The sequence below is a fragment of the Chrysemys picta genome, chromosome 9 (genome assembly GCF_011386835.1).
Source record: "Chrysemys picta bellii isolate R12L10 chromosome 9, ASM1138683v2, whole genome shotgun sequence".
NCBI lineage: Eukaryota > Metazoa > Chordata > Testudines > Emydidae > Chrysemys > Chrysemys picta.
Window position 1 is genome coordinate 30,132,178 of NC_088799.1, and position 25,757 is coordinate 30,157,934.

The 25,757-nt window shown below is 40.6% G+C and overlaps 1 protein-coding gene across 2 annotated transcripts; it reads left to right on the forward strand.

Annotated features, from left to right (window-relative positions):
• Nucleotides 1–2,539: 2,539 nt before the first annotated feature.
• LOC101950330 (phospholipid scramblase family member 5) lies at nucleotides 2,540–22,131 on the forward strand. 2 transcript variants are annotated; one of them, XM_005303286.3, is made up of 8 exons: nucleotides 2,546–2,860; nucleotides 6,156–6,307; nucleotides 12,722–12,764; nucleotides 13,736–13,956; nucleotides 15,578–15,739; nucleotides 18,593–18,754; nucleotides 19,962–20,044; nucleotides 22,026–22,131. In XM_005303286.3, the coding sequence occupies exons 1-7, from the start codon at nucleotides 2,848–2,850 to the stop codon at nucleotides 19,998–20,000; spliced, it is 792 nt and encodes a 263-aa protein (XP_005303343.1). In that variant the 5' UTR covers nucleotides 2,546–2,847; the 3' UTR covers nucleotides 20,001–20,044; nucleotides 22,026–22,131. The 2 variants fall into 2 exon arrangements, with proteins under 2 accessions (XP_023963850.1, XP_005303343.1); XM_024108082.3 differs by lacking the exons at nucleotides 19,962–20,044; nucleotides 22,026–22,131 and having other exon boundaries at nucleotides 2,540–2,860; nucleotides 18,593–18,960.
• The last annotated feature ends 3,626 nt before the right edge of the window (nucleotides 22,132–25,757 follow it).

Below are 25,757 nucleotides of genomic sequence, written 5' to 3' on the forward strand. Positions count from 1 at the left end.
TTGGCAGAGGAGGAGGTGGTGGGGAGAATCTAGGAAACATACATTGGCTCCCCCAGGCTGCTCCTGCACCTAGTAATTCTCTCATAGACCCTCAGAGCTCCTGAACGGCCCCCTATACACTGCCACAATGGCATATGGATGATTGGGCAGGGACTAAAATTGGCCCAGTTGGGCTATTTGTGCACACTACAAAGTTTCACTGTGACATATCCATGTGTTGTATGTCGTTGTAGCCACGTCTGTCCCAGGATATTAGAGGGACAAACCAGGCGAGGTAGTATCTTTTATTGGACCAACTTCTGTTTGTGAGAGAGAGAAACTTTCAAGTCACACACAGCTTAGAATATGTGCTAAATACTTATGCTAAACAAGTGTTCCTTCTTGCATTTAACTGGGACGTTCAGAATTCCTTTCCCAGATCTGAAGAAGAGCTCTCTGTAGCTCAAAAACTTGTCTCTCTCACCAACAGAAGTTGGTCCAATAAAAGATATTACATCACCTACCTTGTCTCTCCAATGTCCATGTGTTGCAGACAGAAACAATCACTATAGAAAGCACATATGGAGAGCTGATCCTCAAGCTCTTAAAACACTGGTCTCAAGCTGAAAAGTTTCTTTAGCTAGTAGTGCTAACAGTCCCATATCCACTCTGTGGACTAGCTGCTGGAGAGCATCATCACTCATTCATACATCCAAGCAGAGAAATTACAGTGAGATTCCTGAGCACATTACAGGCATGCTGTACCTGGGTTAGGTACTGCTGTGGCTGGAAAGTGAGCTGTTCAGGCATCTCATGTTTCTTCACTGTAGGTCCAGCTGCTCCTTCAGTTCCTAGTCAGCTTTCCTTTGGACCACATTGTGGATTACATTTTAATAGAGACTGTTTTGTTAAAATTTTAATCCAAAAACATCATGTTTTTTAAATGCATTTTAGCTGCTTGAAACAACTGTCCATGATATTTCTTTTCTCTTGCTTTAGAGTCAAGGTTTTTGTTTTTTTCATTTGGGGTGGGAGGGGGGAGTTTAAGGAAATCATTTCTTTCTTTATTAGGTGAGTTTCCAAAAGCTTTTGTAGAAAAAAACTCCTAATAGATCTATGCACATTTGGTTGATGAAATAAAGCTGGTTTTGCATACAGGCAAAAGTGAATTTTATTGTGGTTTCTGGGTGTGAATTAACCCTCTTTAACTATTTTTAAAAGTGTCAGTGGGAGTTGGGCAGCCAACTCCCTGAAGTGCCTTTGAAAATTTCACCTTGATCTTTCAAGTTTATTAAGGTCACCACTTTCCATCAGGAGCTTGCCCGTCTCTGTTTACTTCAGGTTGTTTCCTAAGTTTTATTTGTGTTTACTCCTTGGGTCAGATTCTTGGGCCTCTACCTTCTGCACTGGACCAACTTGGGTAGGAGGGGAAAAGGGAGGGAAGTCACAATGTGGCTTTAAGCAATATTTGTTTCCTCCCAATCCCTGATTCTGGGTGGGCAAGGCTTTGAGCCATTTTCAAGGCAGAATTTATATAGCCTTGTCAGTATCAGCAACCCAGAATTTCTGGGGTGCAGGGATGCCTAGCCACACCCTCTTCTCCTCTACTTCCCACCATAGTTGGAGGGAGGGTGGAGGGGGTGTGATAGGAGCCCCTACAATAACTCTATGCTATCTGAGATTCCCCCCACTGGGTGAGTACGCTCCAAGACATTACAGTGGAAGATTGGGATCTTTGTGTGTAGTACTCTGGTTAGAACTCCTGTCAGTAAAAATCAGCTTGAGCTTATTAATTTTTTAAAAGAGGCTTCTCAGAAACTTGCCTGAATTGTAAACAGTGGACCAAAATCTGCTTATTTACACCTCAGCAAACCCTCTCAAATCAGTTGGATTTGAACGAGTGTATATGAGAGCAGAATTTGGCCCAAAATACTTTAATTCTTCTGACACTATTTATAGTCTCCACCATTTCAGCAGTCATGAATCATGTCTGTCTACAGATCACATGGGTATGATCTCCATGGTGACTTGGTCACTTGAGGTAGAAATATGAGCTGGCAAGTCAAGGTTACTGTGTCTCCCTCTCTCCCTTTCTCTGTCAGTGCAATGCAGGTAATTACTAGCATGACATTTTGACTTAAGTAGGCTTCATCTGGAGCAAAATTTGCCATTTTTTTAACTGCATAAAAATAATTTGAACAATGCACTGTGTACCACAGATCCTAGATCCATGCACGGAGAGCAGATGGTACCCTGTTCTGGATCTCATTTGGTAGAAAAGCCAGCATCCTTGGTTAGAGGAAGTTGATGCTACAAGAAAAATAAATAAAAGAAAAATCTTATGTAGGTCTTCCTTCTCTGAACTGTAGAAACTTTCATTGTGAGGAAACCACCAGCTCCTTTGTCCTTAGTAAATGTCCTGGGAAAATGGAAACATAAAAACAGAATTACAAAGATTGTCTAGTCTTAGAATAGAAATACCTAAACAGACACAGTACAGTGTAAGGGAGAATCTTAAGTCTTATCCATGTGTTTAAATTAACCAGCGGGCACTTAAAGTTTACTTCTTTGTACTGGTGATGCCCCTTTCCTGTTTTCATTGATGCAAAATGACTTTAAAATGAGAAATATTTTTCTTGTTTGCTAGCACCATCTCCCCCTGTTGTCCATCCACATAAAATGCATAGTCCTGGAACATAAGAAACGCGATACGTTTCCTTCCAGTTCTTTTGTAAGCTGACATGAAGTAGACAGACCCTCTGAAGTTTTGTGCATGCTGTGCTTCTTCTCCACCACCCCCCTTGCTGCAACAAGAAAAGCCTTTTCTTTTAACCTGGCTTCCTTTGAAGAAGTGACTCAGGCAGCTTCATGGCCTCTCAAGGTAAGTGCATACATAGCCTGTATTTTTATATCATGTTTACAGAAAACTACAGTCTTTTAAATTTCCAGCAATTTTATTAAATGCGAGGGGTTCAGACTAAAGCCACATCATCCAAAGCATGGTTGTTTCACCTTTTTTGTTTTTCAGAATATGAGATGCTCCTAAGGAGAGTAAAATCGATAATAAAATGTTAATTGAATAAAATATATTAAATAAAAAGTAGCATTTGCATTTAACCTGTGAGGTGTTTGTTCATATTTCTATGTGTACCATTGCCTGAATAGTTGGTATTGAATATGTGGAAAGGGTATGCACTGATCCAAGGTTAACATATTTTGCACACACTTCTTCCATAGTCAACTTTGAAAATAGAGTGTCAGCAGATGATGCTCATTTTCAAGATGTGTCACAATCCTGCTACCAAGTAACAAAGGAAATTTTTGATGATTAATTGCATTTAGTCAGATTAGCTATATTTGGGTTCATTCTTGACATGTATTGTCTTTAGCTGGAGCCAGTTGGCTCCTCAGAACTGCAAGTGAAAATTGCAGTCAGTTAATCATAAAATCCTTCTAAGTTCATTTGCACATGCTACCAAATGATGTAACTGAACAGAAAGAGCCAAGATTCAGATCTCCTTTATGTCGATACAACTCCACTGAAGATACCCCATTGAGTTGTACAGGTGCAGTGGGAGCAGAATTTGGGGGTCTAGCAGAGTTCCAACAATTTGCTATATAGGATTGTCAGTTTTCGGCAATCTTTTTTGCTAGAACGTTGTAAATGCAATGCTACTTAACACTAAGGATGTTCTTGAGTACCAAGTAGTTTTTATAGCATTATTGCTGCATGCTTTGAAATATTCTTCTTTTGGAATGTGAAGACTTGCATATTTCTATTGAAGTTATAATGGGGAATTTGTCATGTATATTTTTAATGTACAGTAGTTAGCAGAAACAGCTGAATAATGTAGCCTTCTAGATTAGAGTTTCCACAGTAAAGAAACATGGTAATACACTTCTAGACAGTGGCCAATAATTCTACAAATTATGATTATACTGTCCAATCTGTTTGTTTATCTTAAATGTTCACTTACCATAAGTGAAATAGAAAAACACCTTCACAAAATAAGCACAAAAATAGACAAAGCTTCAAAGTATCTTAGATTCCATCAATATTTAATGTATTTGCTGTTTGATTTTTTGATAACTTAAATGCGATGGACAAAACTGCAGTTTGTCATTTTATTTCTTATTACTATTCAAGAATGACACTAGCACTTGGCCAATAAGACTTCATGGCATTTCATGTAACAAGAGTTAGAGCAACAACAGTACCCTGTGAGGTAAAATGATGCAGAAGCCCCTATAAAATATTCATAACCCAGTTATACATTTTTAAAAGCCAGATAGAAATTCAAAGGGCTTCCTTCTTTCTCCTGTAGTCTCAGACTTTGAAAGAAAGCAGTAGCTGCAAAGTTAAATTAAGATCAAAATATGATTAAACGATGAATCAGCTACACTATGTTCAAATAATGCTAAAGGATCTCATTTAAACCCATAACAGCAAAGGAAAACTTTAAAGCCACAGCTCCTTCTGGTGCTAAAACCCCATTCTGCCTAAGTATTGTCACACACTTGATAGAAACGATCTGTTTGGGGACACTCACAGTATCTAAGTGTGGAGGCTCAGTTTAATAAAATGCATTGTTATTTAAACACAATGGGCCTAGCATTGCTTTCATTTATGCCAGTATAACTAATTTAGCTGCACTGAAATCAGTGGTAAAACCAGTGTGAGATCAGAATTGGGCTCATAAGATGGATTTTCCTTTCTGTTATATACATGCACACATATTGACTTTGGTGGCATTTGGTGGTGTAAGATAGGCCCAATCGTACAGCCACTTGCAAGTATAAGTAGTCTCATTACCTTAAATAGGACTACCCAAGGTAACAAACACTGTGTGTCTAATAAAAAGAACGAGGAGTACTTGTGGCACCTTAGAGACTAACAAATTTATTTGAGCATAAGCTTTTGTGGGCTAAAGCCCACTTCATCAGATTCATGCAGTGGAAAATACAGTAGGACGATATATATATATACACAGAGAACATGAAAAAATGGGTGTTGCCATACCAACTCTAATGAGACTAATTGATTAAGGTGGGCTATTATCAGCAGGAGAAAAAAACGTTTGTAGTGATAATCAGGATAGCCCATTTCAAACAGTTGACAAGAAGGTGTGAGTAACAGTATATAGTAATAGTGAGTGTTTTCAGGATCAATCCCTAAGTACACAGACTGATAAAGCCTCATCTTCTAATACTCTAATTTCACCCTGGTGTAACACCATTTAAATCAATGGCATTATATTGGTTAAAACCAATTTGTCAGTGTGGAGAATCAGGCCCAACCATTGTAACAGGAATGCAGCCGTTGATATCCTTTTAAAAAAAAGCCAGCTTTGGGAACCTCAGATCCCAGACAAGCCATTTACTTTCTAGAGAAGGTTTCTCTCAGATTAAGCCTATCATGCACTAATAAAACCATAAACATTAAAGAGGATACTGCACAGGCACTCTCAGTATATAAACCGTTGCCCCATTTGACCCAAGCAGTCTTGTGGGGTTGTTTTCATTAGGAGGAGAAATTAATGATAGAGTCAGGTATTTCTTTGAGGCAATCCTGTTTGTTTACAGAAAAAAATAACTATGAAGTCTAGATTCCCTGCACACAGGAATCAAAGATCCAGAGACAGTTTCTCTGCTCAGAGTTCCAAGCCAAAAGTGCTCTCATAGCTGTCTCACAAGGTCACATGACAAGCACTTCTCAGACTGTCTCTGATGCTGCCTTCTTTGGCTATGGTGTTTCTGCTCCTTCTCTCTCTGTCACACAGCTCTCTCAAACAATAGCCATCCCCCTTCCTTTGCATTCAGCCCTCGGGGAAACTCTTCTGCCCACATAGCTCAGGTTTCTGACCAGTCTTGTGTGTGTGTTACATTTATCCAGAATGAGGGGCAGCTATTGCCCCACCAGTGAGGTATCACTCAGCTCCCAGCATAATATAATGTACATGTGCATGGTCTTGCTCTCTTTGTGTCTCTGTATCAGTGTCCACATTCTACCACAAAGTTGATAGAAATCCCATTCCTGCAAAATTCTGACACACTCATTGATAGATACAGCTACATAAAAATGATACAAAAGTAAACAGTTAAGTTACCTAGGCAACAATATCATATCCTAATTGTATAATCTAAATCTTAATTAAGTCTTTTTTTCCTTCCTGCAGATCCTCAAGGACAAATAAACAAAATCTTTCAGGATTATCTCCCGGGTTCTCCAGACCTTCCTAGCCAAAATAAACCTGTTGAACCTACAAAAGCCTGGAAGCATGCACCGCCTCCTCACAGCTTGCCTCCTGGTCTGGAATACCTGAGCCAGGTCCTGTTGTCTCTAAACTTTAATAACATTTTTTTTCCTCAATAGCTTATGTTTGTGTTGAAACGAAAGAAAACTTTGAAATTAATTTAGACTTGCAGGAAGGGCAGGATGGTTACTTCTGCCTTCACTTTCATTCCTCAATGACTCAATAAAGTGGGTCTCTTTCCCCTCCCCTTGTCATGCCTTACCTCTCTTTTCTTTTCCCCAATCTCCCTCCAGCTCATTAAGAGCCCGGTCCTACTCCCATGGAAATCATTACCAAAATTCCCATTGACTTCATAGAGAGAAAAACAAAGCTCTAAAATGGAGCCCACATTTTGAGGAGCATGAAGGTCTTTTAGTCAGATGATTTCTGTCCATACTTGTACTTCTCCCAGAGCCATAAGTATCCCTGTATCATGGCATCTTAGATGGCCACCTATACAGACTGTGTCCAAAACCATCCTTGCCTCTAGCAAATTGTGGTTTGTAAAATGATTGGCATAATAGGCTTCAATGATTGTGAATCGTTTTTTATCTTTTAAACTTCATAGCCAAGAGGCCACTTCAAACGAAAGAATCTATTTGACAAAAAACATTCTCAGGTGTGTTCCCAGGAACACTTGAGACTATTCAGAATGAAAGCATTTTAAAGTCTGATCACCTTGCCACATATGCTGTTTGAGTCCTGTCTGCACTTCACTTAAGGCCTGCTTTTGCCACCATTATTCAAACTGTGTAGTACTTTACTCCACAGTTATTCCCACTGATCAGCATGTGGGAGGGGGAAAGAACCAGGCCCTCCGTTTTGACAGTAAAACTAGTCTGATAATTTAGAATGTGCAGCTCTGATTCTCATGCACTAGACAGATGTTGAGTTTGGCTCCCAACATTCTAACAGGGCTAAGGAAGATTTCAATCCATAAAGGCTTTAACTGAAATAAATACATGAGAATATTTCTATCCACATTAGGTTTTGATAGGAAAAATAATGTATTTTACATTTGCAGCCTAAATTATTGTGTAGTGTCTATTTGTTACTGAAAACACTGTCAGTATTAGATAGCTAATGAAACTGGGCACCTAAAGGGAATAGTAATTGTTTTTCACCCCATTCAGAATCTGTTCTTTACTTTAGAGCAGGGACAGGCAAACTTTTTGGCCTGAGGGCCGCATCGGATTTTGTAAATTGTATGGAGGGCCGGCTAGGGGAGGGGGTTGTGGCCACGACCCCCACCTCCTATTTGCGCCCCCCCCCCCCGGGATTCCTGCCCCATCCAACCCCCCCGTTCCTTGACGACCCCTCTGGGACCCCTGCCCCATCCACACATCCCTGCTCCCTGTCCCCTGACTGCCCCCGGACCCCCGCCACCACATCCAACCCCTCCTCTCATTCCTGACGGCCCCCCTGGGACCCCTGCCCCATCCAACCACCCCTTCTCCCTGTCTCCTGACTACCCCCCGGAACCCCCGCCCCTGACTGCCCCCCATCCAACCCCCCCTCCTTCCTGACTGCCCCCCGGGACCCCTGCCCCCATTCAACCCCCTGTTTCCCCCAACCACCATCCACACCCCCACCCCCTGACCACCACCCCAAATTCCCCTGCCCTCTATCCAACCCCGCCTGCTCCCTGCCCCCTTACCATGCTGCCTGGAGCACCAGTGGCTGGCGGCGCTACAGCCGTGCCGCCCGGCTGCAGCCAGGCCACGCTGCCGCCACCACACAGTACAGAGCACTGGGTGAGGCTGGGTTCTGCAGCTGCACTGCCCCAGGAGCTCACAGCCCCGCCGCCCAGAGCATTGCACCGGCCGCAGAGCGAGCTGAGGCTGTGGGAGAGGGGGGACAGCAGGAGAGGGGCCAGGGACTAGCCTCCCGGGCCAGGAGCTCGGAGGCCGGACAGGACGGTCCCACGGGCCAGATGTGGTCCGTGGGCCGTAGTTTTCCCACCCCTGCTTTAGAGCCATGATGGTGAGTCCATGAGCATTAGTTCAGGGATGGTGGAGCAAGCAGTTTCAGTCAAGGAGTAAGTGTGATGGTAATAATAAATACTTAGCATATTACGTGTTCAGATTTCTGTACAAACATTAATTATTCCTCAACTTACCCCAGTGAGGTAAGACAGTAAATTCTATGATCCCCATTTAAAAGAAATTTTCAATCTGACACATGGCCAAATGGCAAATCACTGTCAGAACCATGACGAGCTCCAGGCTTCCTGGACTTCGTGCCCAGACTTAATCCAATAATCAGGCTGCTTCTCTGAGTGATGTAACCATCATGGCCTCCTCAGATAATGGGTATATCATCTCTCTGATTATCCTTAAGTTTCTCCCCAGTCTAGAGAAATAGAAGAGAAGACCTTCTCTACAGCTCTGAAACAATTGTCCACTTGCCACTGAACAACTGCAGGTTTTCTAATAGCCACTTTCACTGTACATTTGGAAGCATTTGATCAGATCTGATGTTCCGAGGCAGAACTCTTATATCCAAGTGTGCTGAAGGTGTGGCAGGAGTTTTAAGGAGTCATCATTTAGGTTTGATTTCACCAGAGTTAGGTCCAGCTGTAAATCACAGTTTTGCTTTTGAGAGAATCTCAAAGCTTGTTTCTTTAAATCTTCAAATCTATGCCAGTAGCAGAAAATCAAATGAAGTAGCTGCTTCTATTAAAGGATAGCAATGAAATACCTAGGAGCATTTGTTCTGTTAAATTAAGGATCCCTGCTCCCCAGAACGCTTGTTTGTCATTGAAGAGAATCAAACTGAACCCAGTAACTGAAATAGGAGAGGTTCTAGAATGACCCCTAGATCTTCTACAATCTTCACTGCATTCCTTACTTGTGGTGTGGTGGTCATGGAAGGAGGCTGGCAGACTTTTACCCAGTGTAACCTTTCCCATTCAGAGGAACTGCTGAGAAGTTGCTGCCTCCAAAATCCTTGTAGTCTTCTATTCAGAGACACCTCTGTGCTAGTGGTTGTTTCTTCTAGCACTTTACTTTCCTACAATCTAGTTGGGTAATCACCTTTTGGGAGTAGCTCAGTTCCCTACATTGATAACATGGGATCTATTTACATTTCCACTTAATCCACCTGATTCGCAAATTAGAATTACTGGAGTTTACGCACCACAGTGTTCTGCAATGATTTGAAATCCCTACTTTCCCCAGTTCTTGCAAGATTAACAACACAAACATGACAAGTGGTGGAGCAAGTGGAATTCAGAATGTGACCTAATTGGATGTGGGAGAGCTATCTTCCCAGAAGAAGAGGCCCTCACATCTGTAGAGAGAGTAGGCCCTATATCTTTTCCTGATGTACAAGGAGATTTGTAGCAGGCAAACTCCTTGGGGGTTACACTGACATTTTCTCCTGGGAGATAGGCAAAAGATAGAGTTCACTGGGGTATTGAATAGAGATAGCTATTCAGCATATTGAGCAGGGGGTGGTTTGTGGGAGAAGGTGGAAGGCTACAGGGGCAGGTTTGGCATCCCAGTTTCTCAGGTTATTTGGATAAACTTCAGAGAGGTGTCCAAACTTTGCATTGCTTATTCTGACCATGCTGAGTCTTTCTGATGTCTCCTCTCATTCCTGTATTTATTACTTGCTTCTATTCCTTTTTACAAGAAGAACCTATAACTTCAGGGAGCCAGTGCAATGTAGAATATGAACTATGCTTGATCACTTCAGGTGAGGGCGACCCAGCCTTGGCTAAGGGAGTCCCAAATCCCAAGCCATGTGCCTGAGAAAACCCCACTTGCATCTGACTAGGCCCCAACCCCTTGTTCACTCCCAAACCTTCTGAGGATCAGGAACTAACTCCAGAAACAAGTGCTGTACTCAGCAACGAAACCATACTTTTCTATGAGCAGAGACAACTTCCCCATCAGTTCCAGGGATGATTCAGGGAAGACCCTTTGGGGAATCACACATATTAGCTATTGTACATTGTATCCAGTCCTGATGCTGAGATATACAAGCTAATACTCTCTAAGGCAATTGAGTCCAAACAGCACCCAGCTCCAGCACCTCAGACCCAAACAAGGCATCTTCTGCCCCATATGCTGGTCACTGGTGCTTGGCATGGTGCGAGCTCAGAATGCTTAGCCCTGATTTCTGATGCATTGCTTGGTATCCATCCCCATGGTGGTCATACTAATCAGAACTCCTCTGCCATCCCCCAGGCCTACTCCCTTGGCTGATCCCCTAGCTCTAGGTTTGGCCTGCAATTGAGTAGAGTAGAGGCAAGCAGACCCTCTGAAGTAAATGGGAGTAGCTGAGGAGTAATCTATTACTCTGCATGCATAAGGGGAATCAGAAATTGTTTCTAAGATGTAGGGAGAAAATATTTTCCTTTTTCTTTGCCAGCTTTTCACCTTAGTGAATAGGTACCATGCTTTCTATATATATATATTAAAAGATTCAGGAAAAGTGGATCTCTTAGTTTTCTACAGTTACAGATTGCATGCAAGTCTTTATTGTCTTCCATATCATAGCCTTATACATTGTCCACAATCCCAAAAAGTGAATGTGGGGACCATTCCTGGAACTATATTTGAAGTCAAAGAGAGCTTTGCCTATGGAGATATACAGGACAGTACCCAAAAGAGAAGAAAGTGTAGGAAAAGAGTGTGTCTTGCAAACATTTATACCTTCAAAAGTTGGGCCAGTACCTTTATAGCCGAGATATGTTTAGGTTATATAGCCAAAACTGCCTCCTTTAAAAAAAAAAGATAATTAACCTGCTAAAAGGACTAAGGTCAAGCGGGTTGCATAGACTCTTATAAATCTTAGGGTCTAAGATACTTTGAGATGCAATGTGAGAAATCTCTTTGCTCTTTGAGTGCACTGATAAATGATGGATCAGGACAGTCTTCTTACAGAATCCAATAAAACAAAAAAGCACATGACATGTTGCTATCCTTACTGCACTCTCCAAACTTAGACATATTTTTATTTGATAATAAATTAATTTATACAGTTAAAATAGCTGTAGGCTTTACCACAGTAACATCACTCAATATGTTTTGTCTTGTGAAAGACCAAATTGGGGTACAAAACCAATATTCAAATATCGGGTCATTTCTGCAGTGTTCAGAATGTTTGGCAACCTATAAAGTATTTGTCCTGTTTATTGGTAGCAAAGCTCTATACTAAACTCCTTCAGATGCAAGAGGTTCCTGTTATGCCTCCTGAAGTTTAAGCTGCAAGTAGCATAAGTGCTTAAGAAAATGTTTGTAAGGTCAAAGGCCTTATTCAGAAATCACTTATTTGCATGTGTACTTCAGAGATAAGTGTCAGGCCATGGAGGCTATCTCACTAGCTTCAGTTTGCAAACTGGATGAGCTGCAGGAGTGACTTGAACCAAATGGCTGCAAGTTGTTTTGAATACGTATTACACAAGGTTGATATATAGTGGACGGCTGTGGCACGATGGTCCCATATGGTCATCCCATATTTTCTTTCTTCAGCCATGAGTAATGAGAAAATCTTGTACCAAATATTTGATGGCCATCAGAAATTTAAGGAAAAGAAATGACCAAAGGCTAAATTGTTAGTATGGTGACCTACAGTCAAAATGACATTGAAGTGATAGCCAGTCAATTTTACAGCATTAGCACCCCCTTCTTAAAACAGAAAGAATACCTGAGAGGCAATAATAAACCATGACAGCAGCTCTGGGGAGGAGATTCTGAAATACATGGAAAATATTCACTGTTTATCACTGGGTTTATAATCTATCAATCATATGATCATTTCTCCTTGGTCAACAAGTTGGCTTTATAGAGAAGTGTATTTTTGTGTGTGTGTGCTCATTTTGGCATCCTTGAATGCCATGTGATGACCACTATTTCTGAATCTCCAGATTTTTTACAGCATAACTTTAAACACTGTGTGCACTGGCCATGCCTCCTCTCTGGCCCCAACAAGTCCTTGTCTGTGCCTTCTGGTGACTCACTCATATCAGGTGAATCTTCAACAGGGGGGAAAGGGCCAGATACCGTTGCATACTCAGAACAGCACAAAGGAGACAGAGTGGGAGAAAGAATCAGGTTCTACATCCTTTGTACATTTCCCTCAATTACAGCTGGCCTCATCATGATCCCAGTGGAATTCATTTGGTCACTGTTTTCAAATGGATGCATACAATACATAACCATCACAGCTTATATCATGTTCCTCCAGCTGGCATGGAGTAGAACCAGCTCCCTCTTGAGCAGGTCGACCCCTCTGAATTAACAAGAAGATGACTACAGTGACACAGGATGCTCCCCAGTATACCCAGCCCCTGCTGGCCTGGGAGCAAAGAAATGTAGGTCTGCTGGAACATATGGTGTCCTTGACAGGTATATGAGAACGATTACTGTGGCAACTCCAAATCTCTTTAAAATTATAAGAGTGTCACCATGTACTTTCATTTATTTTCATTTTTTTAACAGCTGGACCAGATAATCATTCACCAGCAGGTGGAGCTTCTTGAAGGTACCATGTGTATGAGTTTCATCTTTACAATGCCAGCATGTAGATATCTTTGTAAATGTAACATAAATTATGCCCTGACCTTTTCCCATTGAAGTCAATGAAAACACTCCCATTGACCTTAATGGGCATTTTATCAGGTCCTCCATGCACTGATAGGTTTAATGCTGAAAGTTCATTTTGTTTACGGCAATTCTACCGCAATAAAAGGAGAGGAAAAAGTCAATAATGAGTCTCTACTCCAGCCATAAAAGTTTCTTCATCAATGAGTTCATTGGGATTGCTCACATGCCTAAAGCTACTTATGTTTATAAGTATTTCCAGGATTGGGAAGATGTTCTCTTTAGCAATTATTCACACATTACCAAATAATGTAATGCTCTCTGATCAGATGAGTTAAAGAAACAGAAGGTATCTGTAAGTGATACAATAATGCATGCTACTTTGCATGTATATAGTGCTTTAATATTGCAAAGCACTCTAGAAACATTAACTGCTGCAAATGAAATGTCATGTTTCTTGATTTTTTTTTCACTGCAGATTGGCATAGGGCCTGATCCTGCCTCATTGACATGAATAGGAGTTTTGCCATTGAGCAAAACTGAACAGGATCATGTCATTACTTTTCACCTATTTAAGTTAGTGATGAGTCCAACACTTTATAATTCTATACTGAGTCAAACCAAAGTCTGATCTGAGCACTCTCTAATTTGATTTAAAATATAGATCTGAATTTTTCCAGATTCCATGGTGTTCAGATTCAATCCAATGTCTGATTAGTGTTGCATAATTGCATAGTTTAATTACTTTAAAGGAATTTTTAAATGGTCCCTGTTCCAAAGAACTTACAATATACATTAGAGAGAGAGGGTTGGACTGTGAACTTGGATCCAAACTTGGATCAGATGTTTTTGGACCACCTTTAATTCTAATTTATTATACTAAATACCTTGCTAACTGTTTTACTTTATTAGTCATACTTGGTACGGAGACCTGCAGCAAATATGAGATAAAAAACCATTTGGGACAAAGAGTTTACTTTGCAATGGAAGAAAATGGTTGCTTTGATCGTAACTTCTGTTCACCTATACGGTCTTTCACCATAAGGATTACTGATAACACCGGTCGAGAGGTGATCACAGTGAATAGACCCTTGAGATGTAACAGCTGCTGGTTCCCTTGCTACATGCAAGAGGTCAGTGAATAATAACAACAGCATCTTTCATTTATGTATCTCAAATTATTTACGAACTTTCATTAAGCCTCACGAGACCTCTCTCAGTTTGGCATTATACCCACTTTCCAGATGGGTAAAATGCACAGAAAGGACTATGTATTTTGTCCATCTTCATGTGGTGAGACATAGAGACCAGAAGGCTGGGCTCTGGCTGCTAGACCATATTTCCTCTTTTTTTAAAAAAATCCATAAAAATAATAATTGTCAAGACAAGTAACTAGCAAGGAACATACTTCCTTAATGATGAATGAGACCATTAATTACAGGTAGCCTATGGCAGGCAAGGAAGTTTACGGGTATGATGCAGACTAGCTGCATGGCAAGTTCCATAGGGTTTTTGCCATGTTAACATAGAGGGTTTGAGTGATCTGATTAGACTCTGCAAGTCCAGACCCACAAATGATTAGAGAACTTGCACTCAACACTGCTCAGATATGCCCCAATGCTGCAATGAAGCCCATGTAGAGGTCAGTCCTCAGTGCAGGATTGGGGCGATAATTTATACGACTGGAGCACGTGAGCCATGCTTTGTTTGAAGTATATGTATTTTTGTAGTATGTTTCAGTTTCCACTCTTCAGTTTGATGCAAGACATTGTATCATAATTTCAAGCTGAATCGTAAAAGTACTGTCATTTCTTACAGATTACATAACACTCATTTTGATATTTATGAGAAATTAAACATCATGGGTGAAATCAGTGGCAATACCTGACTTCAAATGGGGTCAAGATTTCACCCCTGTTTGGTGGTGGTTTGCTTGCTGTTTGTTATGTTTAGTACAAAAATGTCCATATTAGTCCTGATAAATCCTATGAGATATGTGTGTATGGGTGTGTGTGTGTATAGTTTGAATAACTTGCTTTTGTGCATTTTTAACACAATCCTATAGGAACAATTAGCACAATAAATATAATTTTACTTGTCACAGACTAACAGTAACTTTACAGTGCAAATCACATAGTGTGACAGTAAAGTACATGGAAAGATAGGTCCTTAATTAATGTGCGTCAGTCTGACTTAGATGTCAGCGCCCTGGACTCTGCCACAGAAAGTCCTAATATCACTCCTATACAGTTTCACAGTATCCACAGTCTTGTGTTAAGAGCGTGCTCCCTTTGAATGAGAACACAGATTCTTTCTGTGTTGCACCACTCATTACTATAAAGCATCTGACTCTGAGATGCGTTGACTATGAAAGGTGAATATTCTAGTCCAACATGTTGATTTCATCATTTTATGCTTTATATACTTGCCCATATACTTTCTCAGTGGTGCATTATGATTTGCACTAGAGACGCAGATCGATGTACAGAAGTATCAACATCTCTATATAAATAGACCTTGGTATATTAACTAATTATTGTAAATACATTAGCTTCAGTATACATATGGTTTTTCATGTTATACAAAACTTTATTCTTTAGCAGCAATTAAGTTAATATTGTTCAATATATTTAAAACTATCCTATGAAGTCTTTTCATACCATGTTTATGGTTTAAAATTTTGCATTTAAAAATAGGGCAATTAATCTTGTAAATTTACACATGTTATTATTGTATGCCACTTTTGTCTAATAGTTAGAAGTTCAGTCCCCTCCTGGTACAATAGTCGGCTACGTTGTCCAGAACTGGGACCCTCTGCTGCCTAAATTCACTATACTGAATGAGAGCAAAGAAGATGTATTGAAAATAATTGGCCCCTATGCAACATGCAGCTGTTTTGGAGATGTAGACTTTGAGGTATGTTTCATACACTAGAGAATACCCATTGTTTAAAAGTAATATAATATTTTGACTGAAACATTCAATCAAGGTTTTAAACTTAAAAATAAAACCAATGAACTACTGTAATGTAGGAACCAGATGTCAACAGTGCACAGAGTGACAAATCAAAGTTCATATTTCTGACCTCAGATCTTAGGCTGGAAGTTGAGTCTACCACATGTATTTCCTAGATAGGAGTGACAAAAGATGCAGGAAAAAACATTCTCCTGGGGTGAAATCCTGGACCCCCTGAAATCAATGAAAGTGTTGCCATCTACTTCAATAGAGCCAGGATCACGTCTCAGTCTCCTTCAGTAAAGTGCTGATCCAAAGTCCACTAAATTCAGTGGGACACTTTCCACTGACTTCAATACCCTTAGACCTATTCTGAGAGTAGTATTGCCATTGAACAGCCACTTAACTGCTGCTTCTACAGAAGGACAGTTAAGTCTGAGAAGCAGTAGATTTGAGGGATTTGGGGAGAGCAAAACATGCACAAAATTTGCTATGACAATCACAGTGCTTTGGATTTCTCACTTTCTCTCTGTTTTAGCAAGATTAAGGGATCATAGCAACCTTCTACACTGGGTACCTCCTAAACAGCCACACCAAAAGACTTCAATGAGGTTCTGCCACAAATGTAGGTTTAATTTACCAACTAACTGTAATGACCAAACAATCAGGGACACATTTGTCTGAGCCAGAAGTTAGGGCGGCATTGGTCCCAAGACATGATGCTACTACTATTTACAGCTAGTCAAGAATTTTTTTGTCAAAGTGAAATTTCCTTGTGAAAAAGGGGGAGAATTGTGTACATTTTCACAATTTCTTTTGCCTGGTTTCCAACCAGCTCCAGTGCTGCTGCTGATCCCAAAGTATCTTTCTGGTGTGTCATTTCACATGGATAAAGATAAGCATGATGCCCCAAAGCATATAGGTGATGACAAACATGAGGGTACTGATTAGTGGTAATCCGAAGTCAGTGGCTAGGGGAAGCTAAGAGATAGAAGGAAATCCATCTCATTTCTCAGTATTCCATGTCTCAGTATTCTGTGTCAGAGCAAGTAACTCCATTGGTCAGAGGCAGCTGCATCAGCGTCATCTGCATCTAAGCTATTGTTGCGGAATCTACTGTAGCTGCTGCCGCTGTCTCTTTTCTTTCCATTGTTTCATCATCACTGATGACACAATACTTCTCAACAGCAGCATGGCTGAAGCAAGAGTCCTCTGACTCTTTGTGTACAGAGAATAGGCCAGATTCAGTGATCTTGTGACATCCTGCTTGAGGATAGGGGTATGAAAGGAAGGTGTCTAACTGCTGCCACTATATCTGCTGCTGTGGCAGCAGCTGCTCTGTTTGTGCAATTACATGTATATTTTCCAATTGAATTTTGTCTGCTTTTCTGATGTTGTGGATGCTGCAGGTCTTTGTTGTGTTGTGATGCTGCAGATGTGTGTCCAGCATGCCTGCCATAAACTGAATTTCAGCACACGCCCTGCAAAGCTATTGTTTAGTGCCAAGCTGACAAAAATGCTGAGATTCTCATTTGCTGATCATGGGAAAAGTCTGGGGAAATAATTTTCCTCCAAACAAAATGAAAGATGAGCCTAAGCCACAAAATTTGAATTCACATCCAACATTTGTGGATGTTCAGATGTGCTCTTTTTCTTTGGCCCCAGCTTTAAACACATGAGGACCTGTGCCAGTTGTCATTTCACTGGAACAATGGAACCAGTCCCATTGAAGTTAATGGGTATTTTGCCCCTGATTTCCAATGGGAACAGAATCAGCCTGATTGTGACTGGCCATTGGGACAGCTTTTGGGAGGGTAACTTAGATGGAGAGAAGGGTATCCATTCTGCAGGAGCAACATTAGGGTGACATGCTATGCATGTGCAGTTTCCACAATTAGAAACTGCACAATAGTTCAGTGTACAAATGGAGGGAGGTGAGATGACGGGAATGGTTGACCAGCTCCTCTCTCTGTCCTCTGGGATCATAATCTCAGACAATGGGGCAAATGTGATACATGGTGATGCTGTTGGCCACATAGCCTGCTTTCCACATGTCAGAAACTGATTTTTTTCTGGAATTCCATTTAAAACACCTCAGACAGAACATGGATCCTCTCTCTGTGACAACTTGAAATTTCATAGGCAGGAAGTGTCAAGGAAAGGTGGCTTTATTCTTCATTTATTTTTTATATTGTGATTGCACCATGAGGCCTCCAAAGGCTAGGACCCATTGTGCTAGGCACTGTACCAACATAGAAGATGACAGTTCCTGCCCCCAAAGAGCTTAAAGTCTGAAAGACAAGACATAACTGCAGGAGACAAGCAAGTAAAGGTGAAGATGGGAGAGGTGGAGTAATAATAAAAATAATAGGATGGTGTGTTCCATATTCTCATGCTTTGAATAACCCTTCCCCCCGGGGGCGGGGAGGGAAGGCTTCCCAAAATTTCCCAGAAAGGTGAAATGCAGAGGTTGTAAAACTATTCAAAATAGTAAACATTTTTTCTTTTGATTATAATAATAAATTCTAGTAAGCATGGAGATTAATGGTTCTGGCTATCTACATGGGGGTAAATTTCATTTCACCTTCTGGGGCCAAATCCTCAGCTTGTGTAAACTGGAAAAGCACCAATGGAATTAATGAACTATTCTGATTTACACCAACTGAGATCTGGCCCACTGAGAATAGAATACTTTCTTGTCTGTTACAGGGCATTGATTATAACAAATCCAATAAATTATTGTTTGGAGGGAGGGATTGGAGGGGGCTATACGTTAGTGTGGCTATTTTTTAATCCCTCTTTTCTCTTGTGTAGGTAAAAACTCTTAATGAAATGTCAACAATTGGCAAGATTTCCAAATATTGGTCTGGGTTTGTAAACAATGTCTTTACCAATGCTGCTAACTTTGGGATCCAGGTTCCTGTAGAGCTTGACGTGAAAATCAAGGCTATAATGATTGGAGCTTGTTTCCTCATAGTAAGTACACAAAACCAGAGGGAAAAGCCATCCCAAGCTAGGTAACGTGGAGCCAAAGCACCCACAATCTATGGGAAAACCCCAGTCCTACAACAGGATCCACGTGAGTGGACTCTTGGGTATGTTCAGATCCTGTTGCGGGATTGGGATCCAACCTAAAATTGTCAGTACCTAAAAGATTATTAGCTGGGAAACCTGTAACTTTAATGGGTTATGTTTTTTTTTTTATCATTTACTGATATGGAATTCTTTAAAATTTGTGTCATTTTATCATAAAGTTACACCACATCCAACATCCTGTCAGTTTAAATGATCTTTTGTGACACAGGACAACACATGAAAAGATGTGATCAAATATTTTAATCCTCGCAGAACCTAACAGAACCCTGGATCATCTGAGTCAGTGAGAAAAACTGTTGAATTTGAACTTGTTATCATGTCTGTGAACCAAGAGAGAAGAGCAATTACACTGATTCTTTATTGGTGTTTCAAGATCCTGGGCCTGATTTGCCCCTTGCAGGATATAAATAACTTCCATTGATTTCACAGGAGAGTTTTATGTGTATTTTGAGGAGCAGAATAGGGCCGTGAAAAGGTGAATCCTTTGCTTTAGCCACAGCTACTCATTTTTATTCAGCATTATCTATATTTCTGCCCAATGAGTCATAATGTTTTCCCTCGCCCATATTCTTCTTCCTTCACAGATTCTATTGTAAAACGTTGAATCTTAAAACATTCAAGAACAGAGGCAAAGAGGGCTGTGCATAGATTTGAGGTGCACAACTATCATGGCAAATCAGCATCTTTGTCTGTTCTTGCTTGATTTATTTCTCCCTGTGCATTATATCTAATATGCTACACATTGGTACAGCAATGATGGCCACATAATGATTTCAAAAAACTGTTTGGATCCTCTGATCAGAGGAGACAGGAAGACAGACAAAGCTATTTTAACTGTACTTCTGAAAAACAACAATGGTGATTCTGATATTTTATTCTAGTTCTTGGCTGCAACAAGCTTAGAAATATAATTCTCATGACACTTAAGATTTTCAGATTTCCTCCTACATAACTCTCATTGCTCAGTGGCAGAGAGTCATTGCCTAATATACTTATTTTATTTAATAAAAGCCTTCAAATCTGGCTTTTGATATTAATTGTTGCCTTTTTGTATCTTCCTTAACATTCACAGTTTATTTATTTGTAGGATTTAATGTTCTTTGAGAACTCATTGGATGGATTATAACAAGCAAGATGACAGAAACAATAAAATATGCAGAATGTGTTTCAGTAAGTAAGAGAGAATATAAATTGATCTTCTTCCTTTCAAGGCTTCTACATAAGACACTTTCTGATTCTTTTTCATTTTCTTCTACAAATCCCTTGAGCTTTGGACGTTATATTTTACTGCATAAATCTTTTCTTTTTTTTTTTTAGGAAAAAAGTTAATGATAGTATTTATTAAAATATCTCTTATGTAAATAATAATTTCCCCACTTGAATTGTATGTATTGCTAAACATACAGTTTTCAAACCGAGCAATGTTGCTTTGGAAACTGCTATTCTCTTTTTTCTCTTTTGATGTTTTTTGCATGTGAAGCATGAAAGATTAGAACTAAGGCTTGCAGCATCACTGATGAAAAGTCTATGTTTAGAGAACCCTTTGAAGTTTTGCAAGTGATGGTGCTAGTTATTAACCAAATAAGGTGGGATCTTCCATTATTTCAGAAGTAGCTTTCAGATCTACTGTTAACAATAACAAACTGAATATAACAGTAACAATTGTTAATAGTAGATCTGAAAGCTACTTCTGAAATAAAGGAAGATCCCACCTTACTATACTATACTATACTATACTATACTATACTATACTATACTATACTATACTATACTATATATAGCTGGCATTTCCCAATGGGGAAGTTTAAGATGGGTATGTATTTGTGTGGGGACAGTGGAGGTGATGGAACTACCTGCTTGGGTTTAAGAGATAGTTAACATAGCTAAGGTTTATAAATCATGTGATTTTATGGCAAAGATTTTTCAAATATGGGAGCCCAAGTTAAGTTTCTAAGTCCATAATTAGTCACATAAACAAGTGACCTATTTTCAAAAGTTTGGAGCATCCAGCATTTTCACTGAAGTCAGACAAGCATATTTGAGTTTCTTGGCCACATTACAGAGAGAAAAAACAATGAGGAGTCCTTATGGCACCTTAGAGACTAACACATTTATTTGGGCATAAGCTTTTGTGCCCACGAAAGCTTATGCCCAAATAAATGTGTTAGTCTGTAAGGTGCCACAAGGACTCCTTGTTGTTTTTGCTGATACAGACTAGCACGGCTACCACTCTGAAACCTATTACAGAAAGAGAGAGAGAGAGAGAGAGAGAGACTAACAACTCTTTCAAGTATGCAATACCTTAAAGTGCTCAAGAAGTTTACTCTCACCTTGTTGTTGTGGAAAAGATCCTTTGCTTTAATCCACATCATACCCTAATACAGGTAACTTTTTAATTCAAGACTGCACTTTTCTGAAGCCAGCATAAACCAAACACCAACCAAATAAACCAAAGCGTCAGGCAGACTCAGATATTTTCTGTGATATTGCTGTGCAATAGAAGCTTTCTAGCTGTACTTCAGACACAGATGTAAATTACAATATAGAAATATACCTTAAGGCTGGAGGTAGTTACATCCTGCTAAGAAGTTCAATACCACTTTTTCAGATTTTGAATGGCTGTTCATTTATACCATGTTCATATACATTACTACTTACTGTTCATGAACATTCACATTCTCAGGCTTTTGCTTATACAATTGTTTGGGGAATGTCCAGCCTTGCTGAAATACTCATATTTATATTTATATATGGGTATATTTATATGTGAGCAAGAGTGTTTGTGCAAAAAAAAGAACATTCACTGAACATTATTCGCTATTTGTCAATTGTTATACATAATACTCTTGCTTAAATATTTCAGTGATCCATTCAGGCGACAGAAACAATGCCATGTAATATAGGTGACAAATCACACACAAAGAATAACAGAGTGCTCAGTCTGAGTGAACAGTTTACAAAACATCCATTGGCTGAGATTTGTTTGCATGAAATGGACAATGAATGCTGGCAAATAGCTAACACATCTTTTAGATTATCTAGTAAAGTGACTAGTTTCACTACCAACCACTATACAAATAGTAAAACTATGTGCTACATATGTTCGGTAGGTGGCAGCAACACTTCATTATTCAATCTTTATTTTCCACAGAGCATGATCTTCACCAGAGACAGCTTCAACCTGCAATTGATTTCTAGCCTTTTGAAGAGAACGGTTTTACTTTGTTTGCTGTTTGATATTAAACTTTTGACACAAGATGTTGGAACTGTTTTACTTTTTGCAAGTTGCCACCGAACTCTCAGTAACTGGGGAAGTTCTAACTGAAACTTGTAGCTCCTTGCCTTCACATCCATTGGGGAAAATCCGGCATACCATAGGGTAGAGGTGGCCAACCTGTGGCTCCAGAGCCACATGCGGCTCTTCAGAAGTTAATACGCAGCTCCTTGTATAAGCAGGGCTGGAGCTACAGGCACCAACTTTCCAATGTGCTAGGGGGTGCTCACTGCTCAACCCTGGCTCTGCCATAGGCCCTGCCCCTACTCCACCCCTTCCTGCCTCCTCTCCTGAGCCTGCAGTGCTCTCGCTCCTCCCCCATTTTCTCCCCCCAGAGCCTCCTGCACACCACAAAACAGCTGATTGGGAGGTGTGGGGAGGACGCGGGAGATGCTGATTGGCAGGGCTGCTGGTGGGTGGAAGGCGCAGGAAGCGGGGTGTGGGAGCGGATGGTGGGCTGCTGACATATTATTGTGGCTCTTTGGCAATGTTCATTGGTAAATTCTGGCTCCTTCTCAGGCTCAGGTTGGCCACCCCTGCCATAGGGTGAGCTTTTCTGATCAAGCCTGGAAATACCTAGCCTGGCCCCTGACTATCCGTACTGATTCTGTAAGTGGACGGTATCCGGTTCAGACCTGGTCTGACTGGCAGGGAAGAGGAAAAAGTGCCAGCTCCATGTGCCAGCTCCCACATCTCCCACTCCTGCAGAAAGCTGTTCATAGTTGCACAGTTTGAGAGTTCAATCCTGAATTTTGCTTAGCACTCTGGCCCTGAAGCTTAGCTCTTAAACATCCGATTAGTTTTAAGCACGTCAGAATTGAGGTTATTCAGATGCTTAAAGTTCGGGATGTACATAAGTGTATCAAGGCCAGAGAGCTCAGCAACTTGCAGAATTGAGCCCTGAGCAACCAAGTGATTGAGAAGAGGAGCTACACCAACAGGAACTCAACTGATCCTGCAAAACCTTAATCAAGTGGACTGTCCTGGCTCATTGAGTAGTCCTATTGCCTTCATGAACACTGCTTATGTGAGATTCCTCACTTGATTAAAGGTTTGAAGATCAGGCTCAATCTGAGGGCAGGGGGAGTGTCACAGAAAAATGGGTAATGAGAAATAACTTTAGCATACCACAAGGTGGCATACTGTGAGAATATTACTGGTTTTTTAAACAGTTAAAACAGTAGATTATGCTATCATAGCTAGGGCCCTAACAAATTCACGGCCATGAAAAACACATCATGGACTGTGAAATCTGATCTCCCCTGGAAAACTGGGTCTCATAAAATCTGGCTAGTGTAGGGGAGGGGCAGGGCTGGGGGCTCCTATCATATGCCGGCGTCCAGCTGCTAGTCCCGGCCAGGCTGGGAAGCGATGGGACTTCCTCTTCCTCTGCAGGGGCCACTCCTGGAGCCAGTTCAGACCCACCTCCAAGAACCTTTCCCAACTGCAGGAAGCTATTTGGCTGCTGGCTGGGAGCCCTGCTCTGAAAGTAGCGCTGCTACCAGCAGCAGCACAGAAGTGAGGGAGGCATGGTATGGTATTGCCACCCTCACTTGTGTGTCACCACCAGTAGCAGTGCACATGTGAGGGTGGCAATACCATACCATGCCACCCTCACTTCAGCGCTGCTGCTAGCAGCAGCACTGCCTTTATAGCTGGGTGCCCGGCCAGCAGCCACTGCTCTATGGCTGCCCCAGCTTTGAAGGCAGCACTGCCGCGGGACAGAAGTAAGGGGAAATAACATGACCCCCCTACAATAGCCTTGCAAATCTTCCTCATGGCCCCTTTTTGGGTCAGGGCCTGTGGTTCCAACACCATGAAATTTCAGATTTAAATATCTGAAACCATGACATTTATAATTTTTAAAATCCTATGACTGTGAAATTGACCAAAATGGACCGTGAATTTGGTAGGGCCCTAATCATAGTTCTATTGGTTAAATGAACACACACACACACACACGTATCTGACCTTTTTGTCTCTCATCTATGGTATGTATTAGTTTCCAGAACTGAAACAACGGGAAATGCACTGAATGCTTGCTTATGTTTTCAAGACAGAATTATGGAAGGTTCTTCCTGATAGTAGTATCTGGCTTCCATATCTTTATTTGTTTAAAATGGAAATTACTCTAGAGTTATTTTAGTTTCTGTTTAGTTTTGCACAAGGTACACTGGCTATGAACCTTGTAGTTGCATTAAATTATTCTCACATTCCCAAATGGATTCTGCAGGTGACTACTGCGCCTTGCTTGTACCGACAAATGATCCTCAAATTAGCAAATATAATGGAAAGTCCATCTGCAGTATTGACTCCTGAATTTCTTTCTTCCATCATAGGATTTGCTCATGAGCCACTGGCACAGTAGGGTGACCAAATGTCCTGATTTTATAGGGATAGTCCCGATTTTGGGGGCTTTTTCTTATATAGGCACCTATTACCCCCCACACCCTGTCCTGATTTTTCACACTTGCTGTCTGGTCATTCTATGGCACAGCTACATGTAAAGAAAGAAAAAAAACAAAGTGAATGATTACGATTATTATTTTGTTATTGTTATTTGTTGCTTATCTCAGACATGAAGAATTACATTGACTTTGCAAACAGATATAACAAAAACATTGGGTAAAATTTAGTACCGAGCAGCCTTGATAATTGTCTTTCTAAATGTCAACTGTACACAAGAATGAGGAAGTCAGCATGGGAAAAAATATCAGACTCCCTAGCATATATGACAGAAAGCCTTCACCCATTTATAGACGGAACTCAAACTGAATCTTTTGAAACATTTGGATAAGTTTCTTTCCCCCTGGGTTTCATCTAGAACAGTGGTTTTCAACCTGTAGTTCATGGACCCCAGCGGGGTCCACAGACTATGTCTAAGATTTCCAAAGGGGTCCACACCTCCATTTAAAATTTTTTAAGGGTCTGCAAATGAAAAAAGGTTGAAAACCACTGATCCAGAACCATATGTGCCAAGGTGCTACATGAAAGGCCATTTGTTCTACATTGCCAGTGGATCTGTGCAAAAAACATTGAGGTTACTGGATACTTCTCCAAAGTTAATCGGTTCTTTGAAACTTTTCCCTGTTTCTACACTAAATTATTTTTTTCTGAAAGATTTCCACTAGTGCACAAGCTGCTGATATTTTATCTATGGTGTCATCTAAGCCTGCTCAGAACTTGGTTAATACACCATCGGACAGTCGGGTCTTGTCTATGCTGGCAATCTTGTCATTGCTATGCCTAGCAGAGCTCCACCAGTGTTAGGAATTGTAGGGAGCTTTTTGGAAATAAGGTTAGTATAGACGAGGCCTTTGAGATTAGTAGTTGTGATCTAGAAATGATCTCAAATTTCATGATAAAAATAAACAAAAAGTGTAGATGTGACCTGACTTTAGATTATATAATTTTAAGGAAACAGCACTTTGTAAAAGCATAAGCATAATTTCTTTCCTAGTAAAGTCCCGAGGCCCAATTCTCTCCCACTGGATATCACTAACTCCGGTTTAAGTCAAATTGAAGCTTTATACTTTAATTGCAACATGGACCGTTTCACTCGTGATCAAGAAGAGTTACACTGTGATCACTGGAAGAGGCAGTTATTGA